This window comes from Sarcophilus harrisii, chromosome 1 (genome assembly GCF_902635505.1).
Source record: "Sarcophilus harrisii chromosome 1, mSarHar1.11, whole genome shotgun sequence".
NCBI classification, from domain to species: Eukaryota; Metazoa; Chordata; class Mammalia; order Dasyuromorphia; family Dasyuridae; genus Sarcophilus; species Sarcophilus harrisii.
Genome location: NC_045426.1, coordinates 532,576,218 through 532,595,814, shown reverse-complemented (window position 1 = coordinate 532,595,814; position 19,597 = coordinate 532,576,218). Strand labels below are relative to the sequence as shown.

The 19,597-nt window shown below is 30.9% G+C and overlaps 1 protein-coding gene across 7 annotated transcripts in view; it reads right to left on the bottom strand.

Moving 5' to 3' along the window:
- ATP9B (ATPase phospholipid transporting 9B (putative)) overlaps positions 1-19,597 on the bottom strand; it is a 451,952-nt gene that overhangs the window by 213,160 nt on the left and 219,195 nt on the right. For all 7 annotated transcript variants that reach the window (XM_031946730.1, XM_031946732.1, XM_031946731.1 and 4 more), the window contains one exon: positions 9,981-10,056. In XM_031946730.1, the coding sequence (XP_031802590.1) occupies positions 9,981-10,056 (76 nt within the window). The remainder of the gene's footprint in view (positions 1-9,980; positions 10,057-19,597) is intronic.

Genomic DNA, 19,597 nt, shown 5'->3' with positions numbered 1-19,597 from the left:
GGATTAAAAAAAACAAATTAGTATTCCATTTTACTAGAACCTAGAGTTTGTAAAAAGATGGTAATGGAAATAGACGGTAGAGAGATAAGTAGAATAAAAGAGACTCAACAAGATAGGAGTATAAGATAAAACACTGAATAATAATGTTTAATGACAATGATCATAATACTACTCATATGGTGCTTTAAAGTTTGCAAAGTACTTTGTATATGTTAACTTATATATATATATATATATACACACACACACACACACACACACACACACACATACATACACACATTTTACATATATATATGAATAAACTCAATTACTCTAAGATCTAAGAGGATCTTAGGCCAAGAAAAGATTGCAAAATCTCAAGAGAAATCCAGTTGAAATCCAGTCCAGTTCATAAATTAAATCCACAGACAAGTGACAAGGTAGGAATTGTCAATCATGAGATGACCAAGATCTCAGACCAAGTACCCAGAGCCTGTCAGAACAAGAATGGGTCAGCAGCACAATGTCATCCTGAGGGGATGGCAGATTCACTCCCTCTCAGAACAGAGCTAGGCCACCACTAGGGTCTCCATGATCCTGCTTTACTCTTTCACCTAGTCAACAGAAAGTAAGACTAATACCTCCAAAACTTTTTAAAAATATGGTGAAACTAAAATGGAAATTTAAGGGAGGTGGGAGAAGGGAAATCCTGGGACATCTTGAAAAGTTCAATGGCAAAAGAACAACTTAAAAACATACCAAATAAAATCTTAAAAATTAGAATTTTTTAGCTTAAAAAAATCACTCTATATAGACAATATCTATACTCTTAGACAAAATTTTTGTTCCTCCCTAAATTGAGAATACAATATCAAAGAAAAGATAATGAAAGTGCTCAATTTTTTTTTTTTTAAAGTATTTAACTGCTGTTGATCTTGCTTCTGCTGCATGGTACCAATACTTGTCAAGGTGATCATGGGAACTAAGGTCAGGACAGAAAATAGTGCAGAGGGAATTGTGTGTTGTAATAACTCAAAAACTCTTCAGCTCTGATTGCCTTTGTCCTGACAATTTTAGAGAAGAAAGACCACAAAATCAATAGTGGTAAGGATCAGTAACAGCAGTCTAATTTAAGTGTTAAAAATATTTAATAAATGACTAGTAATGTGATGAAAACATAAATGAAGTATCCCATTATATTTAAGAATGAATCATTTGATATAAGAGATGCAAGAAATATAAAATTCTTCCTATGTCAACAACTCTTATTTCCTTGTCTTTATAGAGTTTTAAACTTCTTTGAGTGTACTTCTTAGAACAGATTATCACTGCAAATAAGTATCAGGAATGAAAAAGATAGGCTTATAAATTTTTCAGATGCACAGGATACTTATAAGAAAACTGATGAAGTCACTCAGACACAAAAACTCACAAACAAATGCAGCAAAACAGAAACAATTTTTTAAAAAAATCCTTTCCTGACAATAATGAAATAAAAAATGCATTAAATAAAGGAACTTTGAAGAATGAATTAAAAACTTATTGGAAACTAAATAACTAAATTTTAAAGAATTGATGAATGAAAAAATAAATCACTGAAATAATAGAAAATTACACCAAGGAAAATGGCAACTACAAAATGATATACCAATACTTATGGAATGCAGCTAAATAAAACCTAGGCATCTATATCTCTAAATGTTTTTTATCAATAAAATACTGAAAGAATAAATCAATGAATCAAGTATGCAACTGAAAACAAAACAAAACAAAACAAAAAAACCTAGAAGAACAATAAATTAAAACACCATAGAGTACAAATTCTGAAAAAAAAAAAAATCTGAGATTAACAAAATTAGAAATAGCACCCTCACCCAAAAAACAAGATTTCCCCCAACCCCTGAAACTGATAAAACAAATTTTGAAGCTGTATATGTTAACTAGTCTGTTACAAAAAAGAAAATTAAGTGTTCCTATCCAAAATGCAAAAAAAAGCACTAATGTAAAAGAAGTTAAAAGAAAGTCAGAGTAAAGGCCACATAATTATTCTGCCTATTATGTATGTGTCAATGCAATGACAATGTAGATGAATACTTTAAAAATATATAAAATACCTATGTTAGCAACAAAATAGATTGTTTATATAATTCAATATCAAGAAAAGAAATTGATCAAGTCAAAAAATAATTTTCCAAGGAAAATCCTCCAGAATTGTTGATTTATAAATGAATATTAAATATTCAAGGAACTGATTTCAATTGTTTGCAAGAATAGAGGAAAAAAAGAAACTCTTCCAAAATCCTTCTGTATTTAAAAAATATAGTCTTGATACCTAAATTAAAGAGAGATAAAGAAAGAAAAATATTTATTTAAAAGTAAAAGCAAACTATAATAAATATGTATGTGTGTATATAACTGGACAAAGATAGGTCTTTCGAAAAAGATGAGGGATAAAGTAAATCTGTCTTTCATCATTACTATTAATTTACATGGTGCTGTAACAATAAGAAAACAGAAACAAAGGCAAGAAACAAATATAGAGAGATCTTTTTCAGATGATATTATTGTGTTCTTAGAGAATATCAAGGAGTCAACTAAAACTAATTTAAACAATTAATTAAAAGAATTCAGCAAAGCTGCAAGATACACAATAAATTCACATTACAGCATTTCCACAGCATTACCCAAAAACTCAAATTGAATATATGGAAAAGTTTCTTTAAAAATAATTACAGAATGTTTGTAGCCAAAAATGACATATCCAGCAAACTAAACATAATATTGAATGTGGGGAGGGAGGGAAAGGACATTCAATGAACTTGCAGATTTTCAGGACTTCGATTCGACCAAATTTGAACTCAATAGAAAATCTAAAATATAAGAGCCAACATCAATGATTAATTTCAAGGGACTCATAAGGAAAAACTGTTTTATGTTTTATATATTTATGGAAATATAAACCATATGTTTCACAATGACATCAGTAATTGGGTAGTTCAAAAGAAAGACTAGAGCAGATCTGACTCTAGAAAGCAAAACTGTTCAGAAAAAGATAAAAATAATAATTACACTATTGAAATGAGGTACAGAGGAAGAACTGGAAGAGAGGCATTACATGGGAGAGGAGGTCTGGTAGTTCTGAAAACTTAGTCATAGAGAGAATGAGTTAAAAGGGGAACCATACCATGAAGGGTATAGCATCCTTCAAAATCTATAAAGAAATATGGGAGAGAGAATAGGATAAAATTGGGTATAAGGGTGTTTAGATTGATAAGAGTGGGAATCAAGGTATGTAGATGAATGGGAATAGGAGAAGGAGGGGAGAAGATAAAGGAAGGATCCATAAGCAGGGGGAAGTTAAATAATAGGGAAGCAAGATAAGGAGTAGAACTAAAGTAGAAGAGTTAAGTGGGATAGTAAAAAAGAGATATACACAAACATAATAATAATGATCAGGAGTAGAATTTATTAGGGAAAAAAAGAGCTCCAATTATCACTGATTTTTGACAAAAGCAAACTTAAAGATTCAATTAAGAGAGAAATCAACATTGTATGTCAGCTAAATTAATACTGCTTTAGATACATATCTACGTATGTGTAAATATATATATATATATATATATATATGTAAGCAGATAGGTTTTGTATGTATATATATATAACTCTATGTATGTGTGTGGGCATATATGTATGTAAATCTCTATATATGTATATCTCTCAATACATGTATATGTACATATATATTATATATATAATATCAATAGAAATATATCCATGCTTAACTGTAGCCTACTTGGGGGAGGATGGGAAAAGGGATGAAAGGGGAAAAAAAAGAATAAAGTAAAAAGTAGACAGCAAAAAACAAAAAAAAATAACCTACTATAAGGAAGCAAAGAAAATGTGGACAGTCATGAATATAATGTCTTCCATTATTATATGATTTCTTGAAATGTAAATTTATTGCTTCTTATTTTGAATCTTCTCTGATGTCTGCTGTGCACATGGCATTTAAAAATTTTCCTTTTTCTATCTTTTTCTTGTATTTTGTTTTTTCTTCCTTTGTATTTAGTTATAAATATTTTAAAAATACCTATAAATATATAAAATAAATGGGAATTTGTCTACCAAGATATATAAGGGAATTATATGAATACAGCTATAAAATACTTTATCAAAATAAAGATTTAAATAATTGTAGAGATATTCACTGTTCTAGAGTGGGTTTGGCAAATATACTAAGAGATAATGCTACCTAAATTAACTGACTTTATTCAATGCTATATCACTCACACTACCAAAGGACTCTTTTATAAAGCTAGGAAAAATAAATGATGAAAGTCGTCTGGAAGAAGAAAGATCTAGAACATAAAGGGAATCAGTACAAATTCCAAACTACAGGATATAGCAATGATCATTAAACTTGTTATTATAATATTAATATAATATAAATAATGTTATTATTATTTAGTTCTAATTTTAAAATAGGTAAATTGGTAGAATGTATTTGGTATGTAACATACAAAAGAAAATAGACAACAGCATGTGAGATTAAAAATAAAGGGATGAGGGAACTATATTTATGCTGTAAAGATGTATAAAAAATACATGTATACCTTGTTCTAGAAATCAGAGATGGAAAGGACATTGTATCAGAAAAACGGTAAAGTGGGGGTACTATATCTCACAAAGAGGCAAAGGAAACCTATTATATCTGAGAGAAAGAATAGAGGGGGATGAATATAGTGGGTATTTGACTTCCATAAGAATTGATTTTAAGAGAAAAAATGTTAGACATATTCTATATGGTGAAACTTCTCCCATCTCATTGAAAAGTGAGAAGGGAAAAGTGAAAAGGGAAGGAATAATCTAAGCAGAAGGGAATACAGAAACTGAGAGGGAAAGGAGTAAGATAGGGGAGGAACCTAAGGTGGGGAGGAGGGATACTAAAGGGAGGGCTGGAGAAGCAAGTGGTGCTCACAAGTTTAATATGGGAAGGTAAGGGTAAGGGAAAGAGGGAAAAGCAAAATAGGGTTAACAAGATGGAAGTAATACAATTGGAATTTAACCATAAAATGTGAATAGTAAACTCCCATAAAGAGAAGCGATTAGCAGAATGGATTAAAAGCCAGAATCCAACAATATGTTGCTTACAGAAACACACCTGAAGCAGGGAGATACATCAGAATGCAGGTAAAAGGATGGACAAATACTATTTCAGGTGAAGTCAAAAAGCAGGGGTAGCCATCATCTAAATCAAGCAAAACAAAAATTGATCTAATTAAAAGAGATAAGGAAAGGCATTAATCTAGCTAAAGGGTAATAAATAATGAAGCAATATCAATATTAAACATGTATGCACCAAGTGGTGTCATCTAAATTTAAAGAGAAATAAAGAGCTGCAAGAAGAAAAGATAGCAAAACCATAATAGTGGAGAAACTGCACCTCAGAATTAGATAAATCAATCACAAAATAAATAAGAAAGAAGTCAAAGAGGTAAAAGAATACTAGAAAAAGTTAGATATGATAGACCTCTGGAAAAACAAATGGAGACAGAAAGAGTACACTTTTTCAGCAGTTCATGGAACCATACAAAAATAGACCATATATTAGGACATAAAACCTCAAACTCAAATGCAGTAAGCAGAAATCGGAATGCATCCTTTTCAGACTATGATGCAAAAAATTACACTCCAACAAAAAAGCCAGGAAAGTAGACCAAAATAATTGGAAACTAAATAATCTCAACTAAAGAATGATTGGGTGAAACAGCAAATCATAGACATAATTAATAACTTCACCCAAGAAAATGACAAAATGAGACATCATATCAAAATGTGGATGCAGCCAAAGCGGTAATAAGAAATTTCTATCTCTAGAGCTTACTTGCATAAAGTAGAAAAGAAATCCAATTCTTACAACTAAAAATGCTAGAAAGGAACAAATTAAAATCCCAGTCAAACACTAAACTTGAAATTCTAAAAAAAGGAGATCAAAAATTGAAAGTAAAAAACTTGAATTAATTAATAAAACTAAGAGTTGGTTCTAAAAACCAAAAAATAGACAAACCCTTAGTAAATCTGATTAAAAAGGAAAGAAAAATCAAATTGTTAGTCTTAAAAATGAAAAAGGAGAACTCGCCACTAATGAAGAAAATTACAGCAATAATTAGGAAATTACTTCCCATTTATGGCAATAAATCACAACTTAAAATGAAATGGAAGAATACCTTCAAAAAATAAACCCCAGATTAACAGAGGAAGAAGTAAATATCCTAAACAGTCCCATCTTAGAAAAGAAAAAACAAATTAACCAACTCCCTAAGAAAAAAATCCCAGGACCAGATGGATTTACATGAATTCTACCAAACATTTAAAGAACATGCTAATCATATAAACATTTGAAAAAATAGGGACTGAAAGTCCTACCAAATTCCTTTTACACACAGACATGGTACTGATACCTAAACCAGGTAGGCTTGAAAAACAGAAAAGAAATATAGACCAATCTCTTAAGAACATATCTAAAATCTAAATAAATATAGCAAAAAGATTCAAAATCATCCACAGGATAATACACCTATGATCAAGTAGGATTTATACCAGGAATGAGGTGGTTCAATATTAGAAAACTATTAGCATAATTGACTATACCAATAAGCAAACTAACAAAACCATATGATCATCTCAATAGATGCAGAAAGCATTTGATAAATCCAACATCCATTCCTAATAAAACACTTGAGAGTATAGGAATAAATGGACTTTTTCTAAAATAGTCGAAGCATATATTTAAAACCATCAGTAAGCATCATATGCAATGGCAAAACTGAACTTTCCCAGTAAATCTGGTGAACAAGGTTGCCCACTGTCACCATTACTATTCCAATATTGTTAGAAACACTAGCCCTCGGCAATAAGAGTCAAGAAAAGATTAAAGGAACGAAAGCGTGAGGAAAACCAAACTATCACCTTTGCAGATGATATGATGGTATACTTAGAGAACCCTAAATTCTACAAAAAAGCTATTATTTCTAATAGCATAACTTTTAGCAAAGTGCAGTTATAAAATAAACCCCAAAATCCCCAGCATTTTTATACATCACCAACAAATCCAACGCAAAATACAAAAGAAATTCCATTCAGAATAACTTCACAGCATAAAATATTTGGGAATCTATCTACCAAAAAAAGTCAGAATTATAGAGCTTAAATTACAAAAAACTTTCCACACAAATAAAGTCAGACTTAAACAATTGGAAAAAATATCAATGCTCCTGGAATTTAGCAAATATAATAAAGAATGACAATACTCCTAAACTAATCTATTTATTTAGTGCTATACCAATCAGACTTCCAAGAAAATATTTTAATGATCTAGAAAAAAACAACAAAATTCTATGGAATAAATAAAAGTCAAGAAAATCTCAAAAGAATTAATGAAAAAAATCAAATGAAGGTGCCTAGCTTACCTGACCAAAACATATTATAAAGCAGCAGTCACCAAAACCATTTGGTATTGGCTAAGAAACAGATTAGTTGATCAGTGGAACAGGTTGGTCACAAGACAGAAAGTCAACATAGCAATTTAGTGTTTGACAACCCAAAGATCCTCCTTTGGATAAGAATTATTATTTAAAAACTGCTGGGATAACTGGAAATTAGTATGGCAGAAATTAGGCATGGACCCAATTAACACTGATACCAAGATAAATCAAAATGGGTCCATGATTTAGACATAAAAACAGATTATAAACAAATTGAGGAAACATAGGATAGTTTATCTCTCAGACTTTGGAAGAGGAAGAAATTTGTGACTAAAGCGAACTAAGACCAATTGATCAAAATAGAAAAATTTGATTACATCAAATTAAAAAGCTCTGTACAAACAAAACTAATAAACAAGATTAGAAGGAAGCAACAAACTGGAAAACATCTTCACAGTTAAAGTTCAATAAAGGCCTCATTTCCAAAATATATGAGACCTAATTTATAAGAAACCAATCCATTGTCCAATTGATAAATGGTCAGGATAAGAACAACAATTTCAAAGATGATGAAATTAAAATCATTACCACTCATAAGAAAAGTGTTCCAATCATTATTAATCAGAGAAATGCAAATTAAGACAACTCTGAGATACCACACACACCTGTCAATTGGGTAAGATGACAGGAAAAATAATGATGAGGTTGAGGGATGGGAAAACTGGACACTGAACAACATTGTTGGTGGACTGTGAACAATCCAACCCATTCGAAACAATATGATTATGCCCAAAAGTTATCAAACTGTGCATACCCTTGACCCTAGCAGTGTTTCTACTGCTTATCTCCAAGGAGATACTAAAGGGAAAGGACCTGTATTGCCAAAAATGTTTTGGCAGCCCTGTTTGTAGTGGCTAGAAGCTGGAAACGAGTGGAGCCCATCAATTGAAATGGTTGGGTAAATTGTGTATAATGTTATGAAATTATTGTTCGTAAGAAATGACCAAAAGATGAATACAGAGAAGCTTGGAGAATTACATGAACTGATGCTAAGTGAAATGAGAGAACAAGAGCACTATCGCAACAACGAACGGATGAAGATGTAATCTGATGAAGTGGATTTCTTTGAAAGAGACTTAATTCCAGTTTCATTGATCAATGATGGACGAAGCACACCCAAAAAAAAAAACACTGGAAATGAAATGTAAACTGTTTGCATTTTTGTTTTCTTCCTGGGTATTCTACCTTCTGAATCAATTCTCCTGTGAAACAAGAAAACTTTGGATCTGCACACATACATTGTATCTAGGATATACTAGGACATTAACATATAAGGACTGTTTTCCATCTAGGGAGGGTGACGGTGGGGGAAACGAACAGAAGTGAGTGCAAGGGATAATGTGTAAAAAAAAAAACCCAGGATGATTCTGTAATAAAAAAGTTATTTATAATAAAAAATAAATAAATAAATAAACTTTAAAGAATCATAAAAAAAAATAAAAAATAAAGGGATGAATCATCAAAATACTAACTAAGGAAAGAAGACATAACTTTTGGGATTATGGACAGGGAAAAAGTTGATGACCAAATAACAGGTGAAGAAGATTACAGAAGAAAATAAACAGTTTTTTAGTACATAAAACTGAAATTATTTTGCAAAAATAAAACAATGAGTTCAAATGTAAACTCTCTAAACTTATTATCTGTGAAACTTTAGGGAAGTCACTCAACCACTATGAACCTCAGTTTCCTAATGTATAAAATGAGGAGGCTGGATCAGATGACCTACAAGATATATATTCCTGTCAGTCTAAAAATTATTATGAGATAATGCTAATTAAAGAAAAAATGGAGAAAATGGTAGGGAAGAAAAATGAACAGTCTTAAGATCAAGATAAGTATCCATGTACAGAGGAAAAAGCTTGGTGCTGTATATGTAGGAAACAGAAAAGAAGTTGGGTCTAAGAAGAATGGAATGTTGGGGGAGTATTAAAAAAACTGGAATTTTTTTTTTAGACTACATACAGATAGTCTATTCTATAGACAACTGGAATACTGGTGTGATGTTTTTAAATTCAACGTAGTAAATATTAGGAAAGCACTCTAAAATCTCAAGTTATGTTTTAAGAAAATTAATGTTAAATGATGCACACAAAATAATGCAATATATCACCTTAGACTGGCGAGAAACAACTAAAGTGATAAAATTACTAATATGCAATTAAAATTAGCAATTAACATTTACTGAGTATTTTCTAGGTAACTCTCACTATATTAATTGCAATTAAGGACAAAACTGACTTTTAAATAAGAACTGACAAGACAACCGAAACAGCCATATTACATTTTTCAGAAGTAGACAAATAGTAGCAAAGTAATTGTAGTATGGCATAAAGTATTGCAGAGTGACAGGAGACGCACTATCAAGGACTCTTCTGCACTGATACACAATTTCACCCTGTTGTACCATCTTTGTATGTAACTTCAAATGTAAATGCACAAAATATTTCTCACCTGAAGCAACAACCGTGCTTGCCCATAATGTATTTTCTATGCTGAGACTTTCATGAATGGGTGGATCACTATCTTCCTGTTAAAAAAAAATTTCAAATAAATGATTTTATGCTAGATGAATATAAAATGTGCCAAGGACATGGCCATTAATTAAATTAAAGTTGAGTAAATTTTAAAAGTAGCACATTCTAGGATAGGAAAAATGTAACAAGATAAAATTATCAGGTATGAAAGAAGTAAAGAAAACAGAAATAATCTTAAAATATTCTTATGAAACATTAAAAATAAACTTTATAAATTATATGGTATTATAATAATATAAATTTTACAAAAGATAATACATTAAAAGAGAATTCTAAAGAATTCATTTGGCTAAATAATATTCTCTAAAAACCTTATGAAATCTTCAGCACATATATAATTCAAATACAAGGCATTCATTCAAACATTTATTTAGCACCCATAGGTATAAAGGTTGGTCAATGATAAATGGATAATTTTTATGAATATGGGCAGATAAAAATGTGTTTTAAATAAGAATGTATGGGACAAAAATTCTTTTGCATGCATTATCAGAAAATTGTAGAATAATAATTAACAAAGTTTTATGCCTTCTTAAAAATACTACTATTATGCCATTAGACTTTATAATTGGTTTTCAAATAAGTAAATATAAATTGCATTTTGCTCAATTTTTCCCCTTAAGAGTAAATATACAGAAACAGTATAGAATCATGGATATGGTCAAGAAGACTTTTTCCATCTTATATGTTGACTGTGTGACTTTAGACCCAGTCAATTCTCTCTGCATAAAAACTTCACAGATTGCCAATATGTACTTTAAGAGAATTTTCTCATTGGAAGTTTTCTACAATGAAATACACGGATCCATAATAAAACAGTTATCTAAATATACACACACACGAAAATTGAGCGTCAATATATCCTATAGAAATACTTGTTATTTAAAACTAAGTTTTTTCACTGAAGACAGACATGATTATTTCTGATACCAGAATTCTCACATTGGTCAGAGGCTTTGTAAAGATTATTAGGTTAGGGAGTTTCCTTGACATAGGCATGAAGGCAAATGATCTTTCTTTCTTATCCTTCACATAAATTAAGAAACCCCAAAATTTATTTCTATTTTACTTTCCTGACCTACAAATCCAGGAAAATAAGCTTCATTTCCACAATTTATTCTTATTTAAGACATTTAATCATGTATAAACATACTCAAATCATTCACTTAATTTATATTTAGATATATGCACTTATTTTCTCTTGTTAGATATAACAGTAAAGATTGCTTCATTATTTTTGTATTCTCGATACCTGGCATATAGGAGATACTTAATAATTATCTAAATACCTAATTAATCATGCTTGATTAATTAAAAGAAATGATAACAAGGCAAAGAAGAAAAAGTATAAGGATCCTGAATCAGAAAACTGCAAAAGAGGTGGATTAGAGAATTTCTAGATTTATGAACTGAATGATAAGATTAGACTCCAAAGGTCCCTTCTAGATCTAAGTCTATGATCATATGCTCTAGATTTTTCTAAGAAACAATACTGAACTAGTTCATTTAATATTTTCCAGGACATATCCTTTTCCTACTTTTTCAAACCATGAGGAACATAGTATATTATTTGTAAATGCAACTAATGTACTAATACTGGGTACAAAGGATGAAGAAATATTCAGAAAAGAATGGCATCAGGGTAGCTAGTTGGCACAGTGGATAGTGCATCAGCCCTGAAATCAGGAAAACCTGAGTTCAAATATGATCTCAGACACAACACTTCCTAGCTGTGTGCCCTTAGGCAAGTCACTTAACCCCAACTCCCTCAGTAAAAAAATTAAAAAGAACATCATAAGAACTTACAAATTAAATTAATGCAAACTGTGATATTTGAGCTGTCTAAAGCAAAAGTGAGAATAATTTTTGAAATATTCAGTATATGGGGCAGCTAGATGGCTCAGTGCATAGAGCACTAGCCCTGAAGTCAGGAGGATCTGAGTAGAAATCTAGCCTTAGACACTTAAAACTTCCTAGTTTTGTGACCCTGGACAAGTCACTTATTCCCAACTGCCTCAGCAAAAAAAAAAAAAAAAAATATATATATATATATATATATATATATATATATATAAAAACATTCAGTATATCAAAGTTTAGTCAAGAAAAAGTAATAAGAGAAGTCAAAGATTTTTAAACAGCACAATCTATGGACATAATGATGAATGCTTTATGGAAAAGAGTTGATAAGCATTGGACACAAAAAAAATCAAAAATATAATTATATTTTAACAAACACAAAAATAATCATTATGATGTGGAAACACACTCTAGAATTAGCAGAATACAGACTTGTTAGAAAAAGAGCACAGTAAAAAGTAAAAATAAAAAAAAAAAAGAGTATAACTGAAATAGCTGAATCCTTAGTTAAACAAGTTACTGATAATTAAAGATGAGTATAAATAGTAGAAATGATATTACACAAAAGTTTAGCCTATATAAAATAATTGCCTTAAGAAGGGAACCAAAAGCGTCTAGAAAGATTCATTTACATAAACGCTTAACTAACTTGCTAAGTACAGACAGATGGAAGGCAAGTGTATAAGTGATATAGGAAAACAATTACAACAAAAACTTGTTTATAAAAATTTAGGGGGAACAAAGATGGACATTTATGTAAAATAACATTTCATAAAGCAGAGAGAATCAGTAGAAAGAAAATCCAATTTAAAGAAATTTTAATGAGAACCCTAAGACAAACTAAGCAATATCATCCTGAGAATGATTAGAGGTAGCAATAGAGGAGCAAAGAAAAGTAAACAAAGAAGAACAATGAAAAAGATCTACAAAGCTTTTTTTATAATAAATTATTTTCACCATCAAGGACAGAAGAGCCAGTTTTCAACTTTCATTTTACAGTTCCAAATGTAAAAAAGGAGGTAAAAATGGCACAAGACATGTGAATATAGGAATACAATGAAAAATTCATATGAATGATGCAAAGCAAAATAAACAGCAACAGAAAAATATCATGTTTATGATGTTTAATCATGTAAATGGAAATTACAATAAAACAATCAAAATTCAATGGTATGAAATTATATATAATTTATATATAATATAATAGCAATATATAAGCAGGCTTACTGTAAAAAACAAAAAAGAGCAATGATAAAGTATACCCTTCTTTCTTTGCAGAGTTAGGGAAATATGAGTGTGGCACATTACAGATAATTTGAGGATTTAATGATGTGCTGAATTTCCTAATTTTTCTTTTCTTTTCTTTTTTTTTGACTTCATTATAAGACATGGATTTCTGGAAAGAGGTAGGGAAGGATTGAAGTAAAAATGTTAAGTTTATACTAATGTCTATTATTAAAGGAATTTTAGTTTTATGTGTATATATATATATATATATATATATATATATATATATAATTTGAGCAAAAAGCTAACAACCTGTAGTCCAACTATTCAACAGTTTTGAGTCATTTATATACATATAACAAAGCTCAATTGGAATATTATCAGAAAATGTTGAAATATTCTGTAACATAATTTTATAATAGACTACCATCTTTTCCATAATGTAAGTGACTACAAGACATACTGTAGTGTTCTTGTTTGGTTTTCTGGTGGTCTCTGGAGCAGCCTTCCTTTCAGTTCAGTAATCACCACAAGAATAACCAGGTGCTAAAGTCCACATTCTTTATTGCCTCCTGGCCTGGGGCCCAGGCTAGCTTTCTTAGAGACCTTCTGGAGTCTTGGTTTCAGTGGAGAAGGGCAGGAGGCCAGGCCAGCCACCAAGAGGCTGAAGATGGAATGAAGCTTTCTCCTTGGCTCTGAGAGCTTGAGTTCTCGCCTGCAGTGCTCTGTCTTCTCTGGTTCTGAATAAATCTGGCTCTGAGTCTGAGTCCCAGCTTATATGCGCTCTTATAACTACATTATCATAAGTGTGAATCTTATAGAACTATATTAAGTACTAAGTACAGGTACTGAACTAAAGAACTATCAAGTACATATGCTAAATTAGATTACCATGGTCTTTATCCATTCCACTGACTTAACACCTTGTAAGAATCCTTGTTTCAGAGTTCTGGCCCATAACAATATAGGAAAGAAGAACCTTTTATATTTATAAACATTTTTTATTATAAATAAAGATTTTGATTCAATAGAACAAATTACTGATGTTAAGGCTCTCTTCTAATAAAGACCTATCCTGTACCAATATTAATAAGCTGGTTCAATCATGATCTCATCATGAACAATAAAGAAGGCATAAAACAGTGCTGTCCATTGTGATGGAGAAGATTTAACAAAGTCTACAGCTGTTTTAATCTAACAAGTGATTATCTAGTACTGATGTATAACCATTTTTATAAAGCCGATCATTACATATTTTACTATGAGCAAAAATCCTTTAGAAAAATGGAGTAGACCTCATAGATAATAAAAGAGCAAGAGCAAAAAGCAGTACTAGGGTATAATCTCAAAAATGACAGAACGATATCTGTTCAAATACAAAAAAACTGTTCAATATAACAGTAATACAAGTCCATGCTCCAACCATTGATGCCAAAGAGACCAAAGTTGATCAGTTCTATGAAGATCTATGACCATCTAAAAGGAACACCAAAAGAAATTTTACATTCACCATAGAGAATTGGAATGCTAAAGCAGGAAATGAAAAGACAATTAGAATAACAGGTAAATTTGGCTTTATAGTATAAAATGAAGAAAAGCAAGAGAATAACAGAGTTTTGTTGAAATAATTTTTTTTTAACAACCTAAAAGGCAATTCTACAAACAGACATGAAATCAAGAGTGATTGTATAATTTGCAGCCAAAGGTGAAAAGCTCTATACAGTTAGTTAAAACAAGACCTGAAGTTAAGTGTGGCTCAAATCATGAGCTTCTTACTGCAAAATTCAGACTTAAATGGAAATAGGGAAAATCATAGGACCACATGAATATGAACTAAATAACATCCCTTAAAAATATGAAGTGAAAGTGATAAATAGATTTAACAGATTAGAATCTGATATAAAAAGTGTCTGAAGAACTACGGACCATGATTCAAGATATTGTATAGAAGGCAGGAATCAAAAACATACCAAAGTAAAATGAAGAGCAAGAAAGCAAAATGGCTACCTAATGAGGCTTTATAAATAGCTGAAGAAATAAGGAAAGCAAAAGGTAACAGAGAAAAGGAAAGATATACCCAAATGAATGCAGAATTCCAGAAAGAAATGGTCAAAAGTTTTTTTCTTAAATGAGCAAATAAAAAAGGAAAAGAAGAGAAGGCAATAAAATGGGAAAGACAAGAGATCTCTTCAAGAAAATTAGAAATATCAAGGGAATGTTTCAAGGAAAAATGGACATGATAAAAGACAAAAATGGTAGAGACTTAACCAAAATAGAAGAGAGTAATAAAAAATGGCAAGTAATAAAAAATGACAAAAAAACATATAAGAAAGATCTAACATCATCAATATCTGATAACCCAGGATGGTATGGTTATTGGTCTAGAGGTAGACTTCTTGGAGAATGAAATTAAGTGGGCCTTGGAAAGCACTGGTAACAGTAAAGTTCCTGGAGATGATAGAATTCCACTTGAATTATTTAAAATCCTAAAAAATGATGTGTTAAATTGCTGCATTCAATATGTCAGTAAATTTGGAAAACCCAAAAGTAACCACTGGATTGGATGTGTTTACTTTCCAAACCTACACAAGGACAATGCCATGGAATGTTCAAATTACTAAAAAATGAGCTCATTTCATATACCAGAAAGATTATAATTAAGATTGTACAAGCTAGACTTCAGCAATTCTTCAACTGAAAATTATTAGAACAGGCTGGTTTTTGAAGAGACAGAATAACTGGAGATCAAATTGCTAACATTTACTGGATTATGATGGAGAAAGCTTGAGAAAAAACATCAACTTCTGCTGATTACACTAAAGCCTCTAATTGTGCTGATTTCAACATATGCCAAGTCCTCAAAGAAAATGGAGTACTATGAACATCTTACTTGTCTCCTGAAGAACCTATTTGTGGGCCAAGAAGCAACAGTTAGAATGACACATGGAACAACTGACTGATTTGAGAATGGAAAAGGAATGACAAGATTATATATTGTCACCATATTTAAATTATATACAGAGTACGTCGTACAAAATGTAGGACTGGATGAATTAAAAGTCAGAATTAAGAATGCTGGGAGAAATATCAAATATATGAAGAATTAAGAGGCCTCGAGAAGGATGGAAAGAAAAAAAAAAGCTTCAAAAAAACTAAGATGTTGGCAACTGGTCTCATCACGTCTGGGTAAATAGAAGAAAGAGAAATGGAAACAGTGTCAGATTTTACATTCTTGGGTTTAAATATTACTGCTGACAGCAACTGCAGCAATGACATTAAAATACACTTACTTCTAAAAGAAAGTAATGACAAACCTAGGCAGCATAATAAAAAACAAAGACATTATATCTTGCTGACCAAAGTCCACATAGTTAAAGCTACGGTGTTTCTAGTAGAAAACTATATGGCAGTGAGAGTTAGACTTTAAAGAATGCTGAGTGTTGCAGAACTGACACTTTCAAGTTGTGGTGCTGGAGAAGAGTTGTAAGACTCCCTTGGATAGCCTGAAGATAAAATTAGTCAAAACTTTAAAAGTTCCAGATGTTAGGAAAGATTAAGGGCAAAAAGAAAAGAAAAAAGCAAAGGATGAGACGAATAGTGTCATGGAAATAATGAACATAAGTTGGAATAGATTTTGAGAGATCTGAGAGGATAGAAAAACCTGGTGTGTTATGGCCCACCGAATCACAAAGAGTCAAACACGACAGAATGACCAAACAATAAAAATGACACTTAAGCCTTACTGAGAAAAGAGATCATTTATGTCAAGTTTCAGGATCTCGCCTTCTTTAAAACTAAAAATTTCTTGGCAATGCCCATTAATCTTTACTCCTTTATTCTGGTGTCTGATGCAGAGGTGATCTTTTCCCTCACAAAACCAACCCTTCCATTGCTAACCTTGCTGCCAAAGTCCTCCTGCCTTTTCCACAGATTTACCCCACAACTTCCTCTCTCATTCTATTCTTCAGTCACTCTCTCATATTCAGACTCTACCTAGGAAATCCATTATTTGTTATGAACAGGCCCCAAATTCCTTCATCATTAAAAACAGTCTCATGCAACCTTGCTATCTTAAGTTATTTTCCTCCCCTGCCCCACTTTTCTTCACAATTCTTGGGAAGTAAAAAAAAAAAAAAAAACCTCTTTATTAATGGCATCTACTTCCTCTACTTATTTACTTCTACTTATCAGTTAAAACTTCCTCCGACTTACATGAACTGATGCTAAATGAAATGAACAGAACCAGAAAATCATTATACATGGCAACAATGAGATTATACGATGATCAATTCTGATGGACGTGGCTCTCTTATTCAGTGAGATGATTTAAACCAGTTCCAATTGTTCAGTGATGAAGAAAACTATCTACACCCAGAGAGAGGACTATGGGAAATGAGTGTGATTCACAACATAGCATTTTCACACTTTTTGTTTGCTTGCATTTTATTTTGCTTCATTTTTTTCTCTTGTGTGGCATGATGATTGTATAAATATGTATGCATATATTGCATTTAACATATATTTCTACCATGTTTAACATATATTGGACTACTTGCCATCTAGGGGAGAGTGTGGGGGAAGGGAGGAAAAATTGAAACACAGGATTTTGCAAGGCTAATGTTGAAAAATTATCCATGCATGTTTTAAAAAATAAAAAGCTTTACTAAAAACAAAAAAACAAAAAACCTTCTCTCCAAAGATATCAATGATTTTAAAAAATGCATTTATTTAAAACATAAATACAAAATAGAAAAAAATCATAAAAAAGGAAGTTTGTCATGTACAGAGGACTTAAAATATGTAACAATAAATCGTTATTTCAAGAAATCACATATAATAAATATTATACATTGTATTTGGAATTGTCCATCTTTTCTTGACTTACTTATAAGTTTATTTTTTTGTTTGCTGTGCATTTTTAACTTCATTCTTCTTTTTCCCATTTCTTCTTCCCCATTTCCCCAAGCAGGCTATAGTTAAGCATGTATATATTTGAGTGTATTTGTGTTTATTTATACATACATATGTATCTATAATCATATACATTATACAAATATAAATTCATATACATCTATGTAATACGTACTATGCTGCTTCTCTGTTTTTGTAAAGGTGAATAACATCATTCTTATTAAGTGTAAGGTCTTAACATATTTTTTTCTAAATCCACTAACATCACTTCTTATGTCACAAAAATATTCCAACCTTTTACTATCCTGTTTTTTTTTTTTAATCATCTAAAACAATATTAACATGGTCAATATATAATGTAAATTTCTATTGGTTAAATCTTTAACATTTACTTTGTCTGAGATCAATGATTACTACCCTTACTTTTTTTTTTTTTGCTAATAAATGCTACTCCTGATCATTAATATTGTGTTTATGTAAATCTCATCCATCACCAGTCTCTGCTAACTCTTCTACTCTTATCCTTAGTTTGTCTTGCTACTATTTAACCTCCTCCTCATGAGGATTTCTTCCTTATCCTCTTTACTCTACTTTTTCCCTCCCTCTTCCCATTCCCCTTAATATAAATACTTTATCCCACTCTGTCCCCTATCTTATCCCCACCATCTCATTTCCTTATAATTTTTAGAGCTTTCTACCCTTCTACATGTGTGTATTGTCTCTCTAAGTCATTTCCTAGGTGAGCTGGGTTTCACAACTATCAGTTCTTCTCTCCCGTTTAATTCCTTTGTATCAGTTCTTATTCTCATACCTCATTTCATATAATAAATGTTTTTATTTTTTCCTACAAAGATTTCCTTTTTAGAATCATGTCATCCTCCATGCTATCCCTAATCTTTCTTTTGAATTATCCAATTACTAATGACAATCAAACATATGGTTTACATTTCCGTGTAGAAAACACAGTTTGTCCTTATTGAGTTCCTTAAAATTAGTCTCTGAAGCTTATCTGATGTTCCTCTTGGATCTTACATGTCAAATTTTCTATTAAGTTTAGGGTTTTTTTTCCCAACAAAATCCAGAAAATCTGATAGTGTGATGAATTTTTTTTTTTTTAATTCAGGATAATGCTTAATTTTGCTGGATATAATACTTTTGGCCACAACCCTAGTTTTTTTTTTTTTTTTTTTTCTTTTGATCTGTTATATATAGTTCTCCTAGACCTGCAGTCTTTTATGGCGACTGCTAATAAGCCTTGAGTGATTCTGATTGTGGCTCCAGTATATTTGAACTGTTTTTTTTTGGTTGTTGCTTGTAAAATTTCCTCTTTGATCTGGAGGTTTTGAAATTTAACAATGTTCCTGTAAGTTTTCTTTGTGGGATCTCTTTTAGGTAGTGATCAGTGGATTTTTTTTTTTCTATTTCTACCTTTCCCTATTGTTCAAACACTTCAAGACAGTTTTCTTTAATTATTTCTTGTATTATTATATCAAGATTCTTTTTTTTTTTTTTTAGTTACAGCTTCCACTTATTTTT